General features: G+C 41.7%; 1 protein-coding gene across 1 annotated transcript in view; it reads right to left on the minus strand.

Moving 5' to 3' along the window:
- LOC105902801 (transmembrane protein 255B) overlaps positions 1-20279 on the minus strand; it is a 55872-nt gene that overhangs the window by 21648 nt on the left and 13945 nt on the right. The window contains exons 4-5 of the mRNA XM_012830469.3: positions 11198-11287; positions 3614-3694 (exon numbers count right to left, since the gene is read on the minus strand). Of these exons, the coding sequence (XP_012685923.1) occupies positions 3614-3694; positions 11198-11287 (171 nt within the window). The remainder of the gene's footprint in view (positions 1-3613; positions 3695-11197; positions 11288-20279) is intronic.

A 20279-nucleotide genomic window follows, 5' to 3' on the forward strand; every position in this document is an offset into this window, starting at 1 on the left:
ACACAAATATACAGTAACAACTAAAATATTTCTTTATTTTTTCCAAAAGTGCTGTAGCCTATACATCACAGCAAACACAAATGAATGTGTAAATGATTTGCACAGAACAAACAATAGGATATAGGCCAGTACAGTAAAAAAAAAAAAGAAAGAAAAATGTAAAATAAAAAAGGACAAAAAACTACTGCATCCTGTTCTGCTCAAGACAATATTGACAATGTGCTATCAGAAATACACCTACACAGTGTTGTGAATGTTGTTGCATTTTGTGTGAGTGGTTTAGGGATTTGTGTTTAGAGTTTTGAGAAAACGAGGCATGCTTCATGTGTGTAAGCAATCGAGAAAAACTGTAACATTGGATTGGATTACAATACAGTACAGTAATGTGTCAGTGCTGATAGGACGCAATCAGTTGTGAAAATGTATATGACTTACTTGCACATAGTCATAGCATAACTGTTTGACTGTCGGAGTTTCTGACAAAAGGCACCCTGTACACCTGCTTTATTCTCAAGGTGTTCCGCCTTAGAACACAGTCCACTGTGGCTAGGCTCACTGTATTGATGTTTAGGAATATGTCTTGGTCATCAATGGTTGCACTTTGTATTTGTTTACGTAATTTTACAGATACAGTACAATGGAAAATACAAGAATACTATGCTCCTGATAAGGCATTCAAACTAGTGTTTTCCTGTCATAGTAGTGTTTCTTACCTATTCCCTCTTCTGAATGTCCAGAGAATGGATGCAACTGAGAAGCGGCTTATATTTGGTTGAACCCTCTGGCCAGCCTCCTGGATGGTCAAACCATGGTTGACCATATGGTTGACCACAGTGGCCCGAATCTCATCAGAGATAATGGCTCTCCTTCTTGCTCTTTCTCTTCATCCTCTTCCTCCTCCTCCTCCTCCTCTTACTCTCACTCCTCTGCCTTTCTGATCACCTCTCACTTCAATGTTGCCATCAATTGTTCTCCAAACCAGGAGCTAACCTGTGGCCATCATATTGCTAAAGATTTTATTTCAAATTGCACAACAGCCTTGGAAATGGAAGTTTTGCCAATTGAATAGCAGTGTGTTCTGTCTGAACACAAGGAGGTTTTGGCATTGATGAAGTGTGCAAAGTAGAGAGGATGGTGTTTAGTGTTTTGAAGAAAGTGTGGTTAACAATTGAAATTTGTGTCTAAAGCAGATAATTGTGTGTTGTGAGTTGAAGAAAGTGCGGTTAACAATTGAAATCTGTGTCTAAAGCACATAATTGTGCTTATAGTTTAGCAGAATTGGTTTAGGGAGTTGGCACATGAGTTACAGGTTGTGGTCATTGTGCCATAAGTTCCAGTTTTTGAATGTAATCAATCGAGAAAAACTGTAAACTGTTGTAATGTGTTTTATTACTCATGGGGGGATAGAGAGGTGAACATTTCACATTGTTATAAAAGCCTACATTAATGAGAACCATTTTGTGTTGGTAATCTGGGAGTGAAGTATGGTTTATGAAGAATCTGGTAGAACTTGCTAAAAAACAGCGCCAAGACCCCAAAGAGATGACTTCATAACGACTAAATATAAAATATTTACCACAAATGAAACTTCTGTCCAACTCCTTTGTGAATAACAAGCTGCGCAACGTGAAACAATAAAGCCAAAAAAAGCCAAAAAGGCCCTCTTTACACACACACACATCAAAAGTGTCTACGTTCTTTTGTGTGTGTCTTTGTGTGTGCGAGGGGCCTTTGACGCACACGAAGAGCAATCTGCTCATAATCAGACCCTTGAATGTGTGATGGGCCCGAGCTCCACCCGGCCCCATAGGTGGAGGCAGATTGGGATCCCGCAGAGACTCCCTCCACTCACTACATTCACTCTGAACATCTGCTCTGCTAGTCCGTGTGTGTGCGTGTGTGCATGTGTGTGTGTGTGTGTGTGTGCGTGTGTGTGTGTGTGTGTGTGCGTGTGTATGTGTGTGTGTGTGTGTGTATGTGTGTGTGTCTATGTATGTGTGATTGTGTGTGTGTGAGTGAAAGACAGAGAGTTTATATATGTGTATGTGCGTGTGTGTGTGTGTGTGTGAGAGAGTTCATGTGTGTGTGTGTGTGTGTGTGCATGTGTGTGTGTGAGTGTGTGTGTATGTATGTGTGATTGTGTGTGTGTGACAGAAAGACAGAGAGTTTATGTGTGTGTGTGTGTGTGTGAGTGTGTGTGGGTGTGTGAGTGTGTGCGAGTGTGAGAGAGTTTATGTGTGTGTGTGTGTACGTATGTGTGCTTGTGTGTGTGAGAGTGTGAGAAAGAGACTTTGTGTGTGTGTGTGTGTGTGTGCACATGTGTGTATGAGTGTTTGTGTGCGTATGTGTGCACATGTGTGTGTGTGTGTGTGTGTGTGTGTGGATGTGTGTGTGCACATGTGTGTGTGTGTGTGTTTGAGAGAAAGTGAGTTTATGTGTGTGTGTGTGTACGTATGTGTGCTTGTGTGTGTGTGAGTGTGAGAAAGAGACTTTATGTGTGTGTGTGTGTGCACGTGTGTATGCGTGTGTGTGTGTGTGTGAGTGTGTGTACATTTGTATGATGGTGTGTCTGAGAAAGTGTATGTGCGTGTTTGTGTTTGTGTGAGCGTGTATGTTTGTGTGTGTGGGTGTCAGTGTACGCCTGTGTCTGTGTGTCTGTGTATTATCATTAAACATGTGGCTGAAGGGGACTGACTTCAGCACCGGTTCCAGCTCACAGACTGGAGTGTGTCTGCTGCCCAGGCCACCACAGGCCCCCAGATTAACACTGACACATGTACCAACTCTGTTCTGGATCACATCAACAAGTGTGTGGACAAAGTGACAACACAGAAACAAATAAAAGCTTTCCACAATCAGAGAGCTCCTGCCTCCAGCTCAAAGCCTGGAAACCTGAGGAGGGAAAATCTCCCAGGCTAAAGCACACGTACAAACAGAGGATTAATGAACAACTCGGACCGCCGGTGCATTTGGCAAGGCATACAGACCATCGTAGACTTAAAACCCCCCAGTACTGTGCCACCCATCCAACTCTGCCTCCCTCCCTGATAAACTCAACTTCCTCTATGCCCGCTTTGACCAGGGAAACAAATGGATCTCCCTCCTGGTGAACGGCCTCTCTCACTTTCTCTCCCAACGCAGATGTTTGCGCCACCCTGAGCAGTGTGAATGTATGCAAGGCAGCTGGCCCAGATGGAAAACCTGGCTCTGTGCTTAGAGCCTGTGCAGAGCAGCTGGCCGGGGTCTTTACAGACATTTTCAATCTGTCCCTGGCCCAGGCAGTTGTCCCCACAAGCTTTTAGACCAACATCATCGTGCCAGTGCCGAAGCACTCCACAGCTACGATCCGGAATGACTTCCAGCCAGTTGCACACGCCACCGTCATTGCAAAGTGCTTTAAGAGACTGGCTATCACATCCAAAATCCTGTCTGCTCACTACCCCCATCAGTTTGCCTGCCGCACCAACAAGTCAACAGAGGACACCATCTCCACGGCACTCCAATCTAGTTCCAATCTAGTTTCCTATTGTGCAGTATTTGTCTTTGACTGTGTGATCTGCTAAGTGTATTTGACCAAATGATGCACCTGTAAGAATAAGTGGGCATGACTTACCGATGCATAGTAGTTCTCGTAGATGAAACTATTCCCACTGGTGTAGAACTGACACCGTCCGGCTCTCAGTGGTCGAATGTCCTAAGAGATGAACAAAGATGGACAATAACACATACATGAGCAAGAGAGAGAGAGAGAGAGCGAGAGAGAGAGTTTATACCTACACCTAAAAGGGGACAACAAATTGCATCAGAGTCAGAATATACCACTGCTTCAGTTGTCCTGTCAGAGGCCAAATGTGCGTATCTTCATATTCTTTATTAAAAGGCTCTAAGCTTTCAACAGAAGATGCTCCATGGATGATCTTGCTGTATGAATGGCTTCATCTTTTTAAAAGTAATTCGGTCACTCCCATCTTTATTTTGTTTGGTTGACCCCTACGGCCAATAAGACCTAACCCCGCTATCTGACCTTCACTCAATCAGAGCGTGTTAACTGTTTGGCACCACGCTCATTTTCTCACGGACTGTCTAAATATCGCCATTCATACTCTCATAAATTAATCCATGTTCACCAACTATACAAATATTCCTACACTACAGTTAATGTGTTTAGGCAGGCATGAAGTAAATGAACAAAACAAATGTATCCTGTCATTCTGTGAAATGGTGAAAACAGCTAGCAAGCAAACAGATTTGGGCATGGCAGCAATGGAATCAACTGTAACCAAGAAAGCTATCCAGTGTCATCCTTTTCTGTAACTAAAGAAAGTAGTACTACAAAACTAAACAGGTGTTAAATTCACAGAAGTTACCCCAGAACTCCAGAGTTGTAGATAAGTATATTTATTCAACAACAATTGTCGGGCTCACTCAAAGCGCAAGGATGAGAGTGAAGCAATTTTGAATTTCTTCTTTTTTTTTTTACTGAACCAAATGTTTCCTTTGTGGGCTATTCATGCATGCCTCAGGACATATGTGGCAACCGGGGTATAAGTAGTAGTAGTAGTCCTTTATTGTTACAGCACAAGTACACAAGTACCAGCAACATAGCCTGTCGCATAGTAAACTAGCGAAAATGGCAATCGACCCGTCCATACATATACACATACATCTGACAAGGGGGTAGACAGGACGGGAAGACAAGGTTGAGGGAAGAATTGCAGCATAACATGAGGAAAGGGAAGAGAGAAAAAAAAGGCGACCCCCAGACTATGCTCCTAGAGGAGTAATGTGGGAGCAGGAAAAAAAACACCTCAGCACATAAGCACATACATTTTACAACATGGCAGAACTCAAGACTACACTATAAGTGGGATAACCGTCTTCGAGGTGTCCCGTTGTACGAAAATATTGGACTTTGTGGAAGAAACTCTTTGGCTCTTTGCCTCTGACTTGTCCAATATTTTCTTATAACAGGAGAAAGGCCGTTATCCCTTACGTAGTTAACACCTTACCTACATGCCACAGGCTACACAGGGTGAGGGCTGACATTCGAGGTTCAGGAAGGGCCTGATGTTTATATTGCTGTAAACAGCTATTGTTATAATTATACTGCTGCATTGTACAGGGTAACATCTAGTAACAATGTGTAACAGCACACTGATGTACAAACAGCTGGGTTAAGGATATGTATACTGTAGATTAGGAATGTATGCTGCACATTATATGTTAATATGTCTACTGGTTTCAAGACATAAATTACTATTCCACACTGTACATATTGATATCATCACACTTTTACAAAGGCAAGTCAATATGAGGTTATACCATAGAATGTGCAGAAATGTATGAACTCAAGGTTTATAAACTGGCTTCAAACTCCCCAATCAATTTCCAGCAACCTCTGCCTGATTTAACAGCCATAATCATTAGCTAGAGTTTCTTTTTGGCACTCAGACATGTTGTCATAAAACGAGTCAAAAACTCCTATTCACAACTATAAACAGCTTGGCATATTAGGAGACATGTATTCTCATAAGTTGGCCACAAGTGTGCCAAACACTCTCGGCCACACACACCCACACACACACCACACACACACATACACACTATCCACAAATGTGGTAAAATAAAGCCTGTAAGTATTCACATGTGTCTCAGTCATAGACAGCTAAGTGTGAGGATGCCGCTTCTCAACAATGACCTTTATTCTTTTCCCAGGCACTTTCAAGTTTGATTGCCATGAGCCATTACTTCCATTAAATTGAAATAGCGCTGAATAAATCAATGTAAACATGATCATGTCCATCTTACTGCACAAAGGGGCTCAAATGTAGGTGTGAAGATGCCAAAAAGGTTCGGAGTCACTAGAAAGTCCTGAAGTGGCCTTAAACCCCAATCATGGCACTTTCTCCTTCACATAACATAAGTTAATATTCCACACTGCATATAATGATATCATCACACTTTTAGAAAGGCAAGTCAATGCTAGGGTACACCGTGGAATGTGCAAAAATGTATAAGTATGAGCTCAAGGGTTATGATATTCCCATGTACAACTGCCTTCAAAGTCCCTCAGTCAATCTCCAGCAACTTCTGCCTGATTTAAAAGGCCATAATCATTAGCTAGAGTTTCTTTTTGGCACTCAAACATGCTGTTATAAAACATATTGAGTGAGGGGGCAACTCATATTCACAACTATAAACAGCTTGGCATATTACGAGACATGTGTTCTCATAATTTGGCCACAAGTGTGCCAAGCACACACACACACAACACACACACACACAAACACACACACACTCTCCACAGCTGTGGTAAAATAAAGCCATTTTCTCTCTGTAAGTATGCACAGTGTCTCAGTCATAGAAAGCAGAGTGTGGGAGTTACCGCACAAAAGGCCTAAAATATAGGTGTGAAGATGCCCAAAAAGGTTTGGGGCCACTAGAAAGTCCTGAAGTGGCCTAAAACCCCAATCATGGCACTTTCTCTTACACATAAAATAACACCAACAATCCCCAAGGCAATCCATCTCCACTACCTAAACTACCAAACACTCTACTACCCAGACTACCAGGCAATCTATCTGTTCTTCCCAGACTATTAAACAATCCATTTAAACTAACTACACAGACTATAAATCCATCAATCTCCACTATCTAGACAATCAAACAAATCCATCTGTATTACCCAGACTGCCAGCTTATCCTGCACTACCCAGACTGCCATCTAAACCTCTACTACCCAGACTACTACTACCTGTGAGTGCCATGACACCGACCCCTCAGCATGAGCGGCACCAGGCCTGAGGGCCCAGTACAGACCGCGCCTCGGTGCCTCGGTGCCTCGGTGCCTACAGGGAGAGCTGAGGGATCTCATGAGGTGAGTCTATTATGCACACAAGTCAAAAAAGCGAGCAGCTACACACTTTTCAGCCTATGTGTATTCTGCCCTTGACTTAAGTCTATGATTCACATGCCATGAAGGTAGTTACGTGCTTTGGGTGCAGCAAACCCCAAATCTGTGCGTTTCTAATGTAAACACCATTGACGCGCACTCTGCCCTCGACACACGCTTCTCAGCTACGTGCTTCTGAGGGCTGTAGTGAGTTAAGTGCCACTACAAGGCGAAACGCCAAGTATATTTCTAACATTATAATTCATGTACAAATAAAGTTCCAAAAGCACAATATTCGTGTGTGAACAAGCGCACAATATCTGTGAATCAAATATAGGCTTTCATTTGCTGAAATAACATTACATTTTTTCTATTCACAATGTATCATAAGGTGACATATTCGGCCTACGTTAGGGTATGTTACATTGTTAAACAGAAAAAAAACATGTTTTAATCACATGTTCTTGTGAACAAGCTAAGTAAATTATTAGCCTAGCTCAGTAACAATATAAAACTCACCAAATGCAAAGGAAATGGCTTGGAGTGTTCCAATCTTGTAAGGATATTCTTGCGATTACTGACGTGCAGTGCATCCAGCAACTTTGACATGACCATGAAGCCGTCATCCATTACACTTCTGCTGACGTCTGGATCAATATCTTGCAAGCCACAGTAATCATCCACATTCTCTACCGGTCCTCATCAAAATAATGAGTGTTCCGTCTGTCCTTGCATCTGGTTTGTTTCAGAGGCTGGCTGGTGTGATGCAAATATCTTAAGTCATTTTCAGTCATCACTGGCGAGGTGTTTGACTGCTTGATTACTGCTGAGCATAATAGGCTATGCAGCATGATATTAAACTGGGGCATTGAAACATGCATTTTGATGTAGGCAACCTTTTACTCTATGGTGAGTTTTTAAATCATGAATCTCAAACCACAAACACGTCTTTATGAATTGGCCTTGCAAATGTGTAATTTGGTTATTTCTCTTCTTTGTTTATGTAACACTTAGAAACAATTGTTTTACATCTGAGGTCATTCAGCATTCAGTTTTCCTCCTGTTCTCATTTTCAGAATCATAGTCTTGTTTACGTTTTACAGGAATTTGAATGACATTCGCAAGGTTAACAAGAAGGACCATGTCCCATGTTTTCCCAACAGCCAACATAAATGAGATTAAGACTCAAGTTAACGTCAAGACTCTCTCCTGAGCTTGCCTTTTTATTTTGAAGTTAAGTGCTGTGGGCATAACTGAAATGTGCGAAACTGGAGGTGCGAAAAAAAGGACTTCTGCAAGAATTGGAGAATGCGGCCGCACACGTACACACACACACATGTACACACACACACACACACACACACACACACACACACACACACACACACACACACACACACACACACACACACACACACACACACACACACACACACACACACACACACATGTACACACACACACGTACACACACACACACACACATACAGATGGCTTTATTTAATGGTGTTGGTGTTGTGTTGCCTCCTCAGGGTTTTCCCTTTCCAGACCAACAGAGAGGCACCTCCTGTGTCATCATATGGACAGGAGAGATTAATGAGGTTAGGAACTTCTCACACAAAGACACACACACACACACAGAAATAGACATACACACACAGTACACTCGTGCACACACACTCACACACTACCTGTGTAAAGGCAGTTTCACAAGCATGTCTACATACACACATCAAAAGTGTGTACGTTCTTGTGTGTGAATGTGTTAGTGTTTGAGTACATGCTGGTTAGTCATCTGGATCTCCACACAGGGCTTTCAACTAAATACGAGGCAACGCCAGTATCAACACACAACACACACATTCCCAAGCTCTCACACTGATTCGTGCGACTCACACTGTAATCAATTTTAATAGCCACATGTCTCCAAATATGACCTCAGGTCAACAGTTTCTCCCCTTGGCTCCTCTGAGGTATTTACCAAGCTGGGATTTGAACCTGCAACCTTTTGGTCATAGATCTACTCACAGGGGCTTTCGCTAACTCCACACATCTACTCAAGGCCATGTCTTTTCTCCCTGAACAGACACAAAACCCACAACAATGCAAGCTGTGCATCCTGACGAAAAGGTTTCTGGGTTGCTCACAAAATCCATGCATAGGGAAGCTTAACTTAAAGATATGCATGTGTGTGTGTGTATGTGTACTTCCAGTGAACCATAATAGTTTGATTCTCGGTTGGAGCAGTTAAGCCTTCGGTTTCACGTTAACTGCAGCCTCATGGTTTGATTTGAAGGGGTATTGTCCGATACAGAATGGACCATGCTGAAATAAATGTGAATTCTGACTTCATTTCCACCATCATCTGCAAAAAGCGTACCAATTATATGTGAGGTGTACATATCTTAGTCATTTTCAGTCATCGCTGGCAATGTGTTCGACTGCTTCATTACTGCTGAGCATAAAAGACTAGGCAGCATGATATTAAGCTGGGGCATTGAAACATGCATTTTGATGTAGGCTACCTTTTACTCAATGGTGAGTTTTTAAATCATGAATCTCAAGACCACAAACACATCTTTATGAATTGGCCTTGCAAATGTGTAATTTGGTTATTTTCTTTCAAAATGATTGTGTAATGCATGAATTTGGTTATTTTCTTTAAAAATGAATGTGTAATTGTGTAATGAGTGTATTGCCTCAGGGCAAGAACCTAATCAGCAGGGCAGGAGATGTTGCTACTTTCCTCTGACCAATCCAACTTCTGGGACTCAGGCTTAGGAAGTTTTGCCTAACTGTAATCAATGGGCAATCACTCTCAAAAACTGCTCTACACAACTGGCTAGAATCTTCATACCTCACCTCACTTGTCTCCACCCGATATAAATAACTGACCTATATAATTCCTTAGATTTTATCTAGCTAATACATCACAAACTGTCCTCACTGACAACTGACAAGACACAGGGGGCCGTGCTGAGAGGCATCTCTCTCTCTCTCTCACACACACACACACACACACACACACACACACACACACACACACACACACACACACACACACATACACACACACACACACACACACACACACACACACAAACAGGACAGACAGGGTTATGAGGGGACAAGGGACACAGTGAGGCAGCATTAATATGTTAGGTTACTACAACAAATAGGAAGTAAAACACACCTTCCTCTAGCACATGTGAGCTTCTACAGGGCACATCATCTTTGCTCCTTCCTTGCCGTCCATCTGACCCTCACCGCCCCCTCCCTCCCACCTCCTTCCTCTCACTCGGACCACGCCCTGCACCCACATTGTGAGGTTCTTCCAACGGAGATATGTATTGTGTTAAGTGCCGAATGTTACCTTGCTGTTATTCTGGCCCTAACTCATTCTCTGTGTGCTAACATAGATAGCAAGTTTCACATTATTGTGGATTTTAATTTTCACAGAGGGTAAAAATGTATTTATATTATATGTGTTTAAATTGCATGACCTACACATCACGCTACTGTAACCCCATTGCTTTAAAAGGCTGCTGAAACTAGCTAGCTAACTATAGTCTATAGCCTTTAATGTTGTTTTGCCATTCACATGTTTTTGACACAGCTTTCTAATGGATTGGTGAAGCAAGACTTTTTGTGTGTGTCCTTGATAGTTTCACAACATGGTTTTTAGTCCACTGCATTTTACTTGCTTGGGTTGATAGCTTACAGTAGAGTTTCAATCTATATGCACTCACCTCCCTGCATAAGCAGCAACTGAGCTGCAAGCAATGCTTAGGGCGGAGCAATGTTTGCATTGACCAGCCCCTCCAGGATTTTGCGATCTTGCATTTTCACAAATTCAAGGATTTACAATTGCAGGTTTCAATTTTCTCTTATTACCGCAATGTTTCCGCAAAACAAAATGCAAAGTCAAGGAATTTCTGCATTCTTTGCGATTGATTGCGAATTTGAGAATTCCCGCAGCAAACATACTTTTTACTTTTGGCTGCAGGAATCATTAAAAAACCCTCGCAAGATCCCGGTGGGATCACAATTTTTAGGAATTCCCGCAGGAAATTGAACTAAAAAACTCAAAATCACCTCAATTTTAACAACAATGCTTGCAATTGCCTGCAGCAAATTCAATCACTTTTGGCCGCAATAATCACAACAAACCGTTGCAAGGTCCAGGAGGGACTGACAGACAGTCAGATGTAGGTTGTACGCATGCTATTGGCTGCTGTCTCATGAAAATGCCGCAGAGGCTGTAGGAAGTGTGAGGTGTAAAGGGAGAGGCAGAACCATACTCACAACACTGAGAAGAATGAACACCCCATCCACCAGCACAGACAGGAAAGAGGCCATGATGCCGAAGCTGAGGAACACGATGGAGGCAATCAACTGAAGGGAGGAGAGATTGAGAGAGAGAGATTGAGAGAGAGAGAGAGAGAGAGAGAGAGAGAGAGAGAGAGACAACAGAGACTAAATCACTGAGCAACATGACTGATTGTCTCTCCGTGTGTCTGTATGTTTATCTCTGTCTGTGGATGAGTGGTAAGTGTCTCTGGATTTGTGTGTGTGTGTGTGTATGTGAGTGTGTCTGTAAGTGTGAGTGTGTATGTATGTGTGTGTGTCTGTAAGTGTGACAGTGTATGTATGTGTGTGTGTCTGTAAGTGTGAGTGTGTATGTATGTGAGTGTGTCTGTAAGTGTGAGTGTGTATGTATGTGTGTGTGTCTGTAAGTGTGAGTGTGTATGTATGTGTGTGTGTGTGTCTGTAAGTGTGAGTGTGTATGTATGTGTGTGTGTCTGTAAGTGTGAGTGTGTATGTACAGTATGTGTTTGTGTCTGTAAGTGTGAGTGTGTATGTATGTTCGTGTGTCTGTAAGTGTAAGTGTGTGTGTATGTATGTGTGTGTGTCTGTAAGTGTGAGTGTGTATGTATGTGTGTGTGTGTCTGTAAGTGTGAGTGTGTATGTATGTGTGTGTGTCTGTAAGTGTGAGTGTGTATGTATGTTCGTGTGTCTGTAAGTGTGAGTGTGTATGTATGTGTGTGTGTCTGTAAGTGTGAGTGTGTATGTATGTTCGTGTGTTTGTAAGTGTCAGTGTGTATGTATGTGTGTGTGTCTGTAAGTGTGAGTGTGTATGTGTGTGTGTCTGTAAGTGTGAGTGTGTATGTATGTGTGTGTGTCTGTAAGTGTGAGTGTGTATGTATGTGTGTGTGTCTGTTAGTGTACATGTGTGTTTGTTCTGGCCTCCTCTGGTCCCCGAGTGAGTGTGTTCATTTCCTCAGCAGCTCACCTCACTGCTGGGCTGAACCAACAGCCCTCCATGCAGAGAGAGAGAGAGAGAGAGAGAGAGAGAGAGAGGGAAAGAGAGAGAGAAAGAGAGAGAGACACAGAGAGAGAGAGAGAGAGCAGATGTGGCCTAACTCTCCCACTCACTGTCAGTCCCTCCAGTTCCCTGCAATTTGCAAATTCAATACAAAATCAGCTATTTACACTGAAATTGCGGCTTATTTTTTTGTTTCTTCTGGCCTTCTGGTTATGCACACCCTGTCTTAACCACTGCCACTGCTTAATGCCCCAGTCCAGTGTTGGGTGTGTGATGGATTGATGACCGCTGTGAAGTTAGCTTGGTTTTAGACATTTGCATGACATTCAGAACATAGCTGGATCTATAAATGTTATCTCATTAAAAGTTAAATTAACTACTTACACATTATGTAATTATTATGCCTTGTATTCAGTTGTAAGATTGTAAATAGTGCTCAAACATGATATTAAACTAAAAGTAGTCCTATACTGTTGTGTCAAACAGTTGCACAGAGATGGCTTTCCAAAATAAATGCCTGTTTCTAAATTCATGCATAGGCCTATTGAAGGATAATTTGAGTGAGTAGAATATCGGAATGGTCAACACATACTATCTGTTCAGTTTTCTTTAAACTACACTACAGGACTACTCATGATTACTGTTCTGAATATTAACAAGAACTTGTGATTTTGGAATTTATTTTATTTCAATAACATTCTAGTATAGATGAAATGACCATATATAACTATAGTTGTAATATAAGTATGGTTGCAAAAGTTCTCAGAAATGTGTGAAATCAGACCTACAATGAGTGTTCTTGTCACAAACATAACACATACGAATCTTAAAATACTATTACAAAAAAAAAAACTGTTCACTGCAGGACCCTGGCCAGCTACACTGTCACGTGTCACATGCTTTCCACACTCAAATCAGCGAATCACAGAGATGATGTGAATAAGTGATGTATCCAGATAAATGGTTCATGATACAAATTAAAATGATTCCGTAACAACTCAACACTGATTGGCCCCCTTACCATTTACCAACAGCTGACACGGACTCGGGTTAGGCCTCGTGCACAAGATCACAAGTTCACATGCCACTGTGAGTAAAGACTTGACAGATCAGACTTTAATGTTTAGATTAGACTATCTGTTCACTTCTGGATGTGTGTGTGTGTGTGTGTGTGTGTGTGTGTGTGTGTGTGTGTGTGTGTGTGTTTGTTTGTGTGCGTGCGAGTGAGAGTGAACACAAGAAGTCGTCCCCAGCCGACCCTAGTTTTGCTACAGTTTAAACACACCATAGAATAAAACTGGACACACATCCAGATCCTTTCCTTGTGGTCATCTGAGGCCCCATTAAAGTTGTCTGGCTTTAACAGCTGTGATAAATTTCTGTATAAACTGGAGCACAAATTCAATATGTCATATAGTGTTTGCTTTAAAATACAATAATGTCTCCTGGGAGTTCCACTGTGCATCTGCCAAGACCAACTGACTGAAGATAGGAGAAAGAGAGAGAGAGAGAAAACGAGAAAAAGAGAGAGAGAGAGCTTAGTGAAAAAAAGAGGAGAGGAAGAAAGAAACCGAATAAACTGACAGAAAACAAGGTGCAGAGGAAATACAGAGAATAGACCAGACAAACTAAAGAAAGTGAATGTTGCTGTGTTTACTCTGAAGAACTTTTTAATTTCCTTTTCTGTGTTTCTGTTGAGGAAAGCAAGAAAAAAACAACACTAGCATTCGGGCTGGGGTTAGGCTGACGTCAAGGTTGACAGCTAACAGTTAACAGGTAGGTCAGAGTTAGACTAAGCTGACCATATGTCAAATATTTTCACATGGGGGAACCGCTGAGGAACATCTGAGGAACACCTGAGGAACATCTGCAGCAGCCCTGTAAAGGTGGCACAGTAGCACGGAAGGTGAGCGGGGTGAGAATGTGGAAGGAGACATTAAAGAGAAAATACGAGGAGAAAACGGATGAGAGAGACAAATCACGCCGCGTCCACACAGGACGAGAGGAGCACAGACACCAGAGGGACGAAAGACAGGAAACAGAGCTGAGGCAGGAGAGGACAGAGGTCAAGAGGTCAGCCAGCAGAAGGGTCTGATTTAGGAGCAAGGGATTAGAGGAGATCACTTGATTCATCCATCCAGTTGGCTTGTCAGCATGAGAACTTAGCCGTTTCTCAACTGAAGGGAATGCACCTGTCCATATGGACAGACACACACACACACCGTGTGATTCACGCGTGTTGGCTCCCAGCTGGGGGTGTACAATAGACTTTGGTAGGCACTCACATATGTGCAAGTAGCCGCTCTAGTCATATGTAAGCAGATCCAAGTCCCATTTGAGAATATGTACAGGCACACACACACACGCACACGCGCGCACACATACATACACGCACACACACACACAAACAAGACACAGAGGCATTAGTTCTTGGCACACTCTTTGAACACACTCATACACGCACATGTGCACACAGACACGCATACCCAAGCCCACACACACACACAAATGCAGACATGCACACACACACACACACACACACACACACACACACACACACACACACAAATAAGACACAGAAACATAAGTTCACACTCTTTGAACACACTCAGGGCTGCCCGCGCACACATACATGCATTCAGCCTCAGCTCATTACACAGTAGACCCCCCCACCCCCATTCCCAGCCACTCCCTGCATGCTCATACAGCAGCCTAGACTTTCTAGGAACCCTGGCAGAGAGCCCGGTGCAGAACACCATACATATGTGGCTCTCAATTCAAATCAGGGTCTGCTCTACTGGCATTACAGAAAACAGATCTGTGTTGTCAAAGTGCGGTGACAAACAGAAATACTGACTGCAAGAACATTATTTAAAGGGAGTACTGATTCATACACATGGACCCTGGAAATAATATTGAATGTACTAGTTATGGAATTGTACCTACAAGTAAATCTGTGTGTTTGTGCGTGTGTGTGTGTGTGTGTGTGTGTGTGTGTGTGTGAGTGTGTGTGTGTGTGTGTGTGTGTGTGAGAGTGAGTGTGTGTGTTTATCTGTGTGCATATTTGTGTGTGTGCTATTTAGCTTTAGGGTGGGAGCTGAATCCCAAATGACATACTTGGGAAGACCACTATGTTCTCAACCTATCCTTTCTGTTTTCCACCTCTGTCTGGGCACCTCTGCTTCCAGTTTTTTATGATTGTTGTGTGATTGTGTTTGTGCAAGTTTCAGTTTTATTAGTTTTATTGTTATTATTATTACTATTATTATGACTATTATTATTATGCTGGGTTTTGGCGCAGCTTGTCCAGTCACAGTTTTCAAGAGAGTGACACCATTCTAGTGTTGACAGGTGCGTCCCAATGCCGTGTATGGCGCTTGTGCACAGCTTCTTGATATTGGGACAATGTAAAGTTATTTCTTGGCGAGTAAATTATTTAAAATGCAGACAATGAAGCCGTTGGAGCTGGCTGAGATCTGATAAGCGGATCCGTGATCTGATAATCGGAACACGGAGGACCATACTGAAACGGAGCTGGATCAGTGCTGGCCCATATCTGCCAGAGATCCGTTATGCGGATCCGGGACACTTCTGTATGAACGAAAAGGGGTTTATTGAGAGATCAATGGTATCAATGATACAGCGTTCCATCCATTGACATCGGAAGACTTGGACTGGCTATGCCTGTGACGTTGCCATTCACTTACATTCATTGTGAAAATCAGGGGTACCAAGGTGGGATAAGGACATTTTTTTCCCCATGTTAGTGAATGGGAATATGTAACTTTGCGTAAGCTTACAGAATGGTGCCATATGGTCATATAATTGGTCTGGGTTTGATTTATAGTTAATACATTATCATAGTCTATGATGTTTTGGTGTGGTATTTTATTGCAATAACATGAAAAATCCATTTGTTTTTTTTGTTACTCATTTCTGGGATTCTGATTGGAGAAGGTCAACACGCCAGCCAATTGGATCTAACGTGCTAAGCCCTTCAGCAGTTTACCTGCTATCAGTGACCAAGGGTTTAACTGCCGGCCGAGAGGATTAAAAAGTGTTCATTCAACACTTTTGTCACAAGCAAATATGTTTAGCTCAACAAGCTTTACAAAAGTCTTTATCATGTTTTATTAATACAATAAGGCAATAGCTTTTATAATTACCTATATGTGTTCACTTCTGGCACCTTGGCTAGCTAGTGTTAACTACTCGCTAAGTAACTGCATGGGTACAGTAGACAACTGCAATAGCTTAGCTTAGCATAGGAGGCTAGCTAACTACCTGGCTAACAGCGCCAGAGGTAGTGATGGCGAAATTCATGAACCTTCATGAACCTTCAAAGCTTTCCAGCCAGGCGTGTTGAAAAAAGGTTAATTACTCGAAGCTTCGAATGCACTCTAGTGACACCTGCTGGTCAATAAAAATACGGTGTAACAATGATTCTCGGGACAGTGAATTTGTTCAATTTGTTGTGGTGCGCAAGGCCTGCTAAAATAACATGCACAAAAATGTATGGTGAAAAAACCGTACCTCCATTAATTCAAATTTCGTTGTGTGCGAATACAATGAAAAGGGGGTTAAAGTGCTTTGTGTAACTGTGAGACTCTATAAGGTGTTATTACTGTAACTAAGTAGCTTGTCACAAATCATACATTTCTCCTACGAATAAAAAAGATACTCATTAAACTAAGGACCGTGACAACATGAAATAACACAATAATAGGGTAATGTCAGGGAAGTCATACAAGCTACAAACAGACCTTATCAACTCTTAAGAGGCCCTTTCCCACTTGTTGTTAAAGCTCCACGAGTTTTTGTCCTAGAGACATAAAAAGAACACCCACCGCAACCTTGGACCCTTTATATTGAAACTAAAATATAAATAATCACTTTGTAAGGAGAATATAACTAATCCCTTGCACATTTCAGTCTCTGAGTGAGGTTTCAGCTCCTACGACCTGCCCATTAGCAAATGATAGCTATTCATATGATAAGGGTATGGTAATTCAGTGATCACTATTGGGTCATGATGTGTCAAGAAAACCTGTAGGGGGTAGAGGGCCACAAAGACATTCCAGGTCCATTACTTAATGGCCATTGTCTTTGACTGAGGTGTCCCACGTTGTTTACATCTAACTCATCAATATGCATTTAATAGGGACACTTTTTTTGGAGAGGAACAGATCATTCTGAAATTATAAATATGTAGTAGTGAAACAACACACACTTTCTGAATGCTAAACTCGCATATGTATGGCTAACACCTATGTTTACAAGTCTCGGTCCGAAAACTTTACAATGTTTTTTTGTACAAATTCTGAGCACCTCTGAATGAAGGTTTTTGTATGGGTGTGTTTACACTTGATTTAAATAACATTTTATTTTACTACATTCCTTTTACTCTCATGTTATTATTGCTGAGGCCATCTAGAATATAATCATATATGCCGCTTGTGCATATACTTTTAGTTAGGGGAAATATACAAAAACATCAAGGCATGTGAGACTTCCTAAAAAAGTCAAACAGGCCTGGGCCTCTTAAGGGTTAAGAGAAATCAAATCAAAGAATTCCCACACGGGTGACGACTTTCTCTTCCTAACTGGCTCCATAACTCAATCTCAAATAATCTATACTACTAACAAAAGCAAACAATCTAAATCTCCAACTACCGCTAAATCTACAACCACCAACAACAAACCAACGAGTACGAGATGGGAATTGGGACATCTTATAGTCGAAGCGTCCCGCCAAAAGTGAACGAACGAACCAATTTGCGAAGCACTTGACTCAAATGAGGCTTCGGATGTCACCAGTGATGTAATTTCAGCAAAACGATATAAGCCTCTATACAAGCTCCGTCTGGAAGTGCTTCACTTTCGCGACACAAGCTTCGAAGCCTGTGTCATTTGTAACATCACTAGCCAGAGGGTGTTTCTCAAAGTCAAGGAAGGATCCTTGACGGTTGTGTTTTAAGGATGATACATCATTGAAACCTGCGAAAGGACTGTTCCGATGTCTACGATCCTGAATTCTACCAGGGGCCGAGTCCATCGCTCAGAGAATTTTCAAGGATGCAGTTGGAGGATCCTCTGCATTCTTAAAGCACCCACAATCCTATGTGCACGTACCAGATGCACGTACTTACATAATACACACACACACAAACAAATACACACACACATGCACACACATACATACACTTAACCACTTAAAGAAAGTCTATATCGTCTATAGCCTACTGCAGTCCTCTCTGGGACTGTAAGGCACACTTTGGAGACACCTCATTGTACCTGACCGTTCAACTGGTGCCAGACCTGAGGGTGACAGTTCTTACAGCTTTGGACCACAGACATACACTTTTGCTAGACATTTCATAGCATTATTCTGTGACTTTGTCCAAAGAAAACAATGTTTTACATGCTAAAACCTTGGATGGAGTCATCCATTTTACAGCGAAACAGGCCTGAAAGTTAGGCAACCCAGGCTCAATGCAGAAACACTGAAACACAGGACTCATTCTCTCTTTCTCCTTTTAATTTAGCCTTTCTCTCCAGTTCTTCACTCCATTTTAATCTCCATCTCTCTCTCTTTTCCAAACCTGGAACTCATTAATCCTGGTTCTGCTTCATGGGACACAGAGACAAATAAAGTATATATAAAGCATGAAACTCATTGCTCTCAGAGTCTTTGGTTTACAAGCTATGCCACCATCATAGAGACGGGCATATTTGGACACACACACACACACACACATTAATCTTGGTCCATTTCATCTGTAATGAAAATGTTAAGATCAAGCCCAGAATTAGGACAACAACACATAAAGGAATTTGGGGCACATAAATTAATCAAACCAAATAAACCAAATTAAGATATCCAAACAGATTTTCCACTCATCAAATGCAGCTATTCATATGCACTTAGATTCTTTATGCTCTTTTTTTACTTTGCCATAAAGTCTATGCAAAACAAATTGTCAGATTTTTTTCCACAATGTGAATCTCTTTCAGTTCACTTGAAAACAGTTTGACATTAGTCCATGCTCATTGAAAACCTTTTACAACCAGTTTTAGAAGCATCCAGTAAAATGCCAAGAACATGTTATGATGTCAAATTCGGTAGTTCTATGAATTTGTTTCATAGTAATTGACAAAACAATAATAAAAAAACGTAATCAGTTGAATTCTGTCATAATGCATAACCCAAGCCACAGGATGTTTACTGTTAATGTTATACACTTGAGTAGCTAACTAGCTAGAGATAGCATTAAGGAATGTGGCAAATAAAAAATTAAAAGCACAATCCACTAATAACATGGGGCAGGCTATAGTGGATTACCTTAGGGTTGCCAGGTCGAACAGACAACATGCTGCCTACACAGTGCTGAAAAACCACCCACTCTGGTAAAACCAGTCTACATAATAAAACAATTACTAAAACACCATATTCCCTGAATTTCCAGTACCCACCCAAGGTGATGAAAAACAGCCTGGTAACACTGGTTTCAACCAGTTAGCCTGTTCCTGATTAGATGCTGGAATTGATTATGCTGGCAATGATTTTTCACGCTGAATTTAAGTTTCCAATATTTCTACATGTAATCATACAATTATCACCATGATCACTTTTAGCGGACAAATAAGAAAGGGAAGTCCACTGCTGGGTTGAAAGCGCTACCTGAGCTCTGATTGAGACGAATAGGCAAGTCTATCCATCAGTCTTTCCAGGTCTGAATTAAACCTAAACATGTGTCAAATGGGACAACTTTTGTAAGTTGAATGCAGGTTGCTACTTAAGCATTGTGTAAAAATTAGACAAAACCATTCCGCTGAATGTACATCACAATAACTCACTAAATGAGACTGTAAGCAGAATCTTGTCCACATACCCCAATTCACAGATATTACTTTAACATTTTATTCTTCCCACAACATACATGACAACGCACATATGCTGAGTATGAAGAAACTAACCAAAGTCATAATCTTTATCAAGAATCCACCAGACTTTAGTTGTCCTGCCAACTGAACTGAGTTTCTATCTTCTCGTTGATAGGC

The sequence above is a fragment of the Clupea harengus genome, chromosome 9, assembly GCF_900700415.2.
Source record: "Clupea harengus chromosome 9, Ch_v2.0.2, whole genome shotgun sequence".
Classification (NCBI taxonomy): domain Eukaryota; kingdom Metazoa; phylum Chordata; class Actinopteri; order Clupeiformes; family Clupeidae; genus Clupea; species Clupea harengus.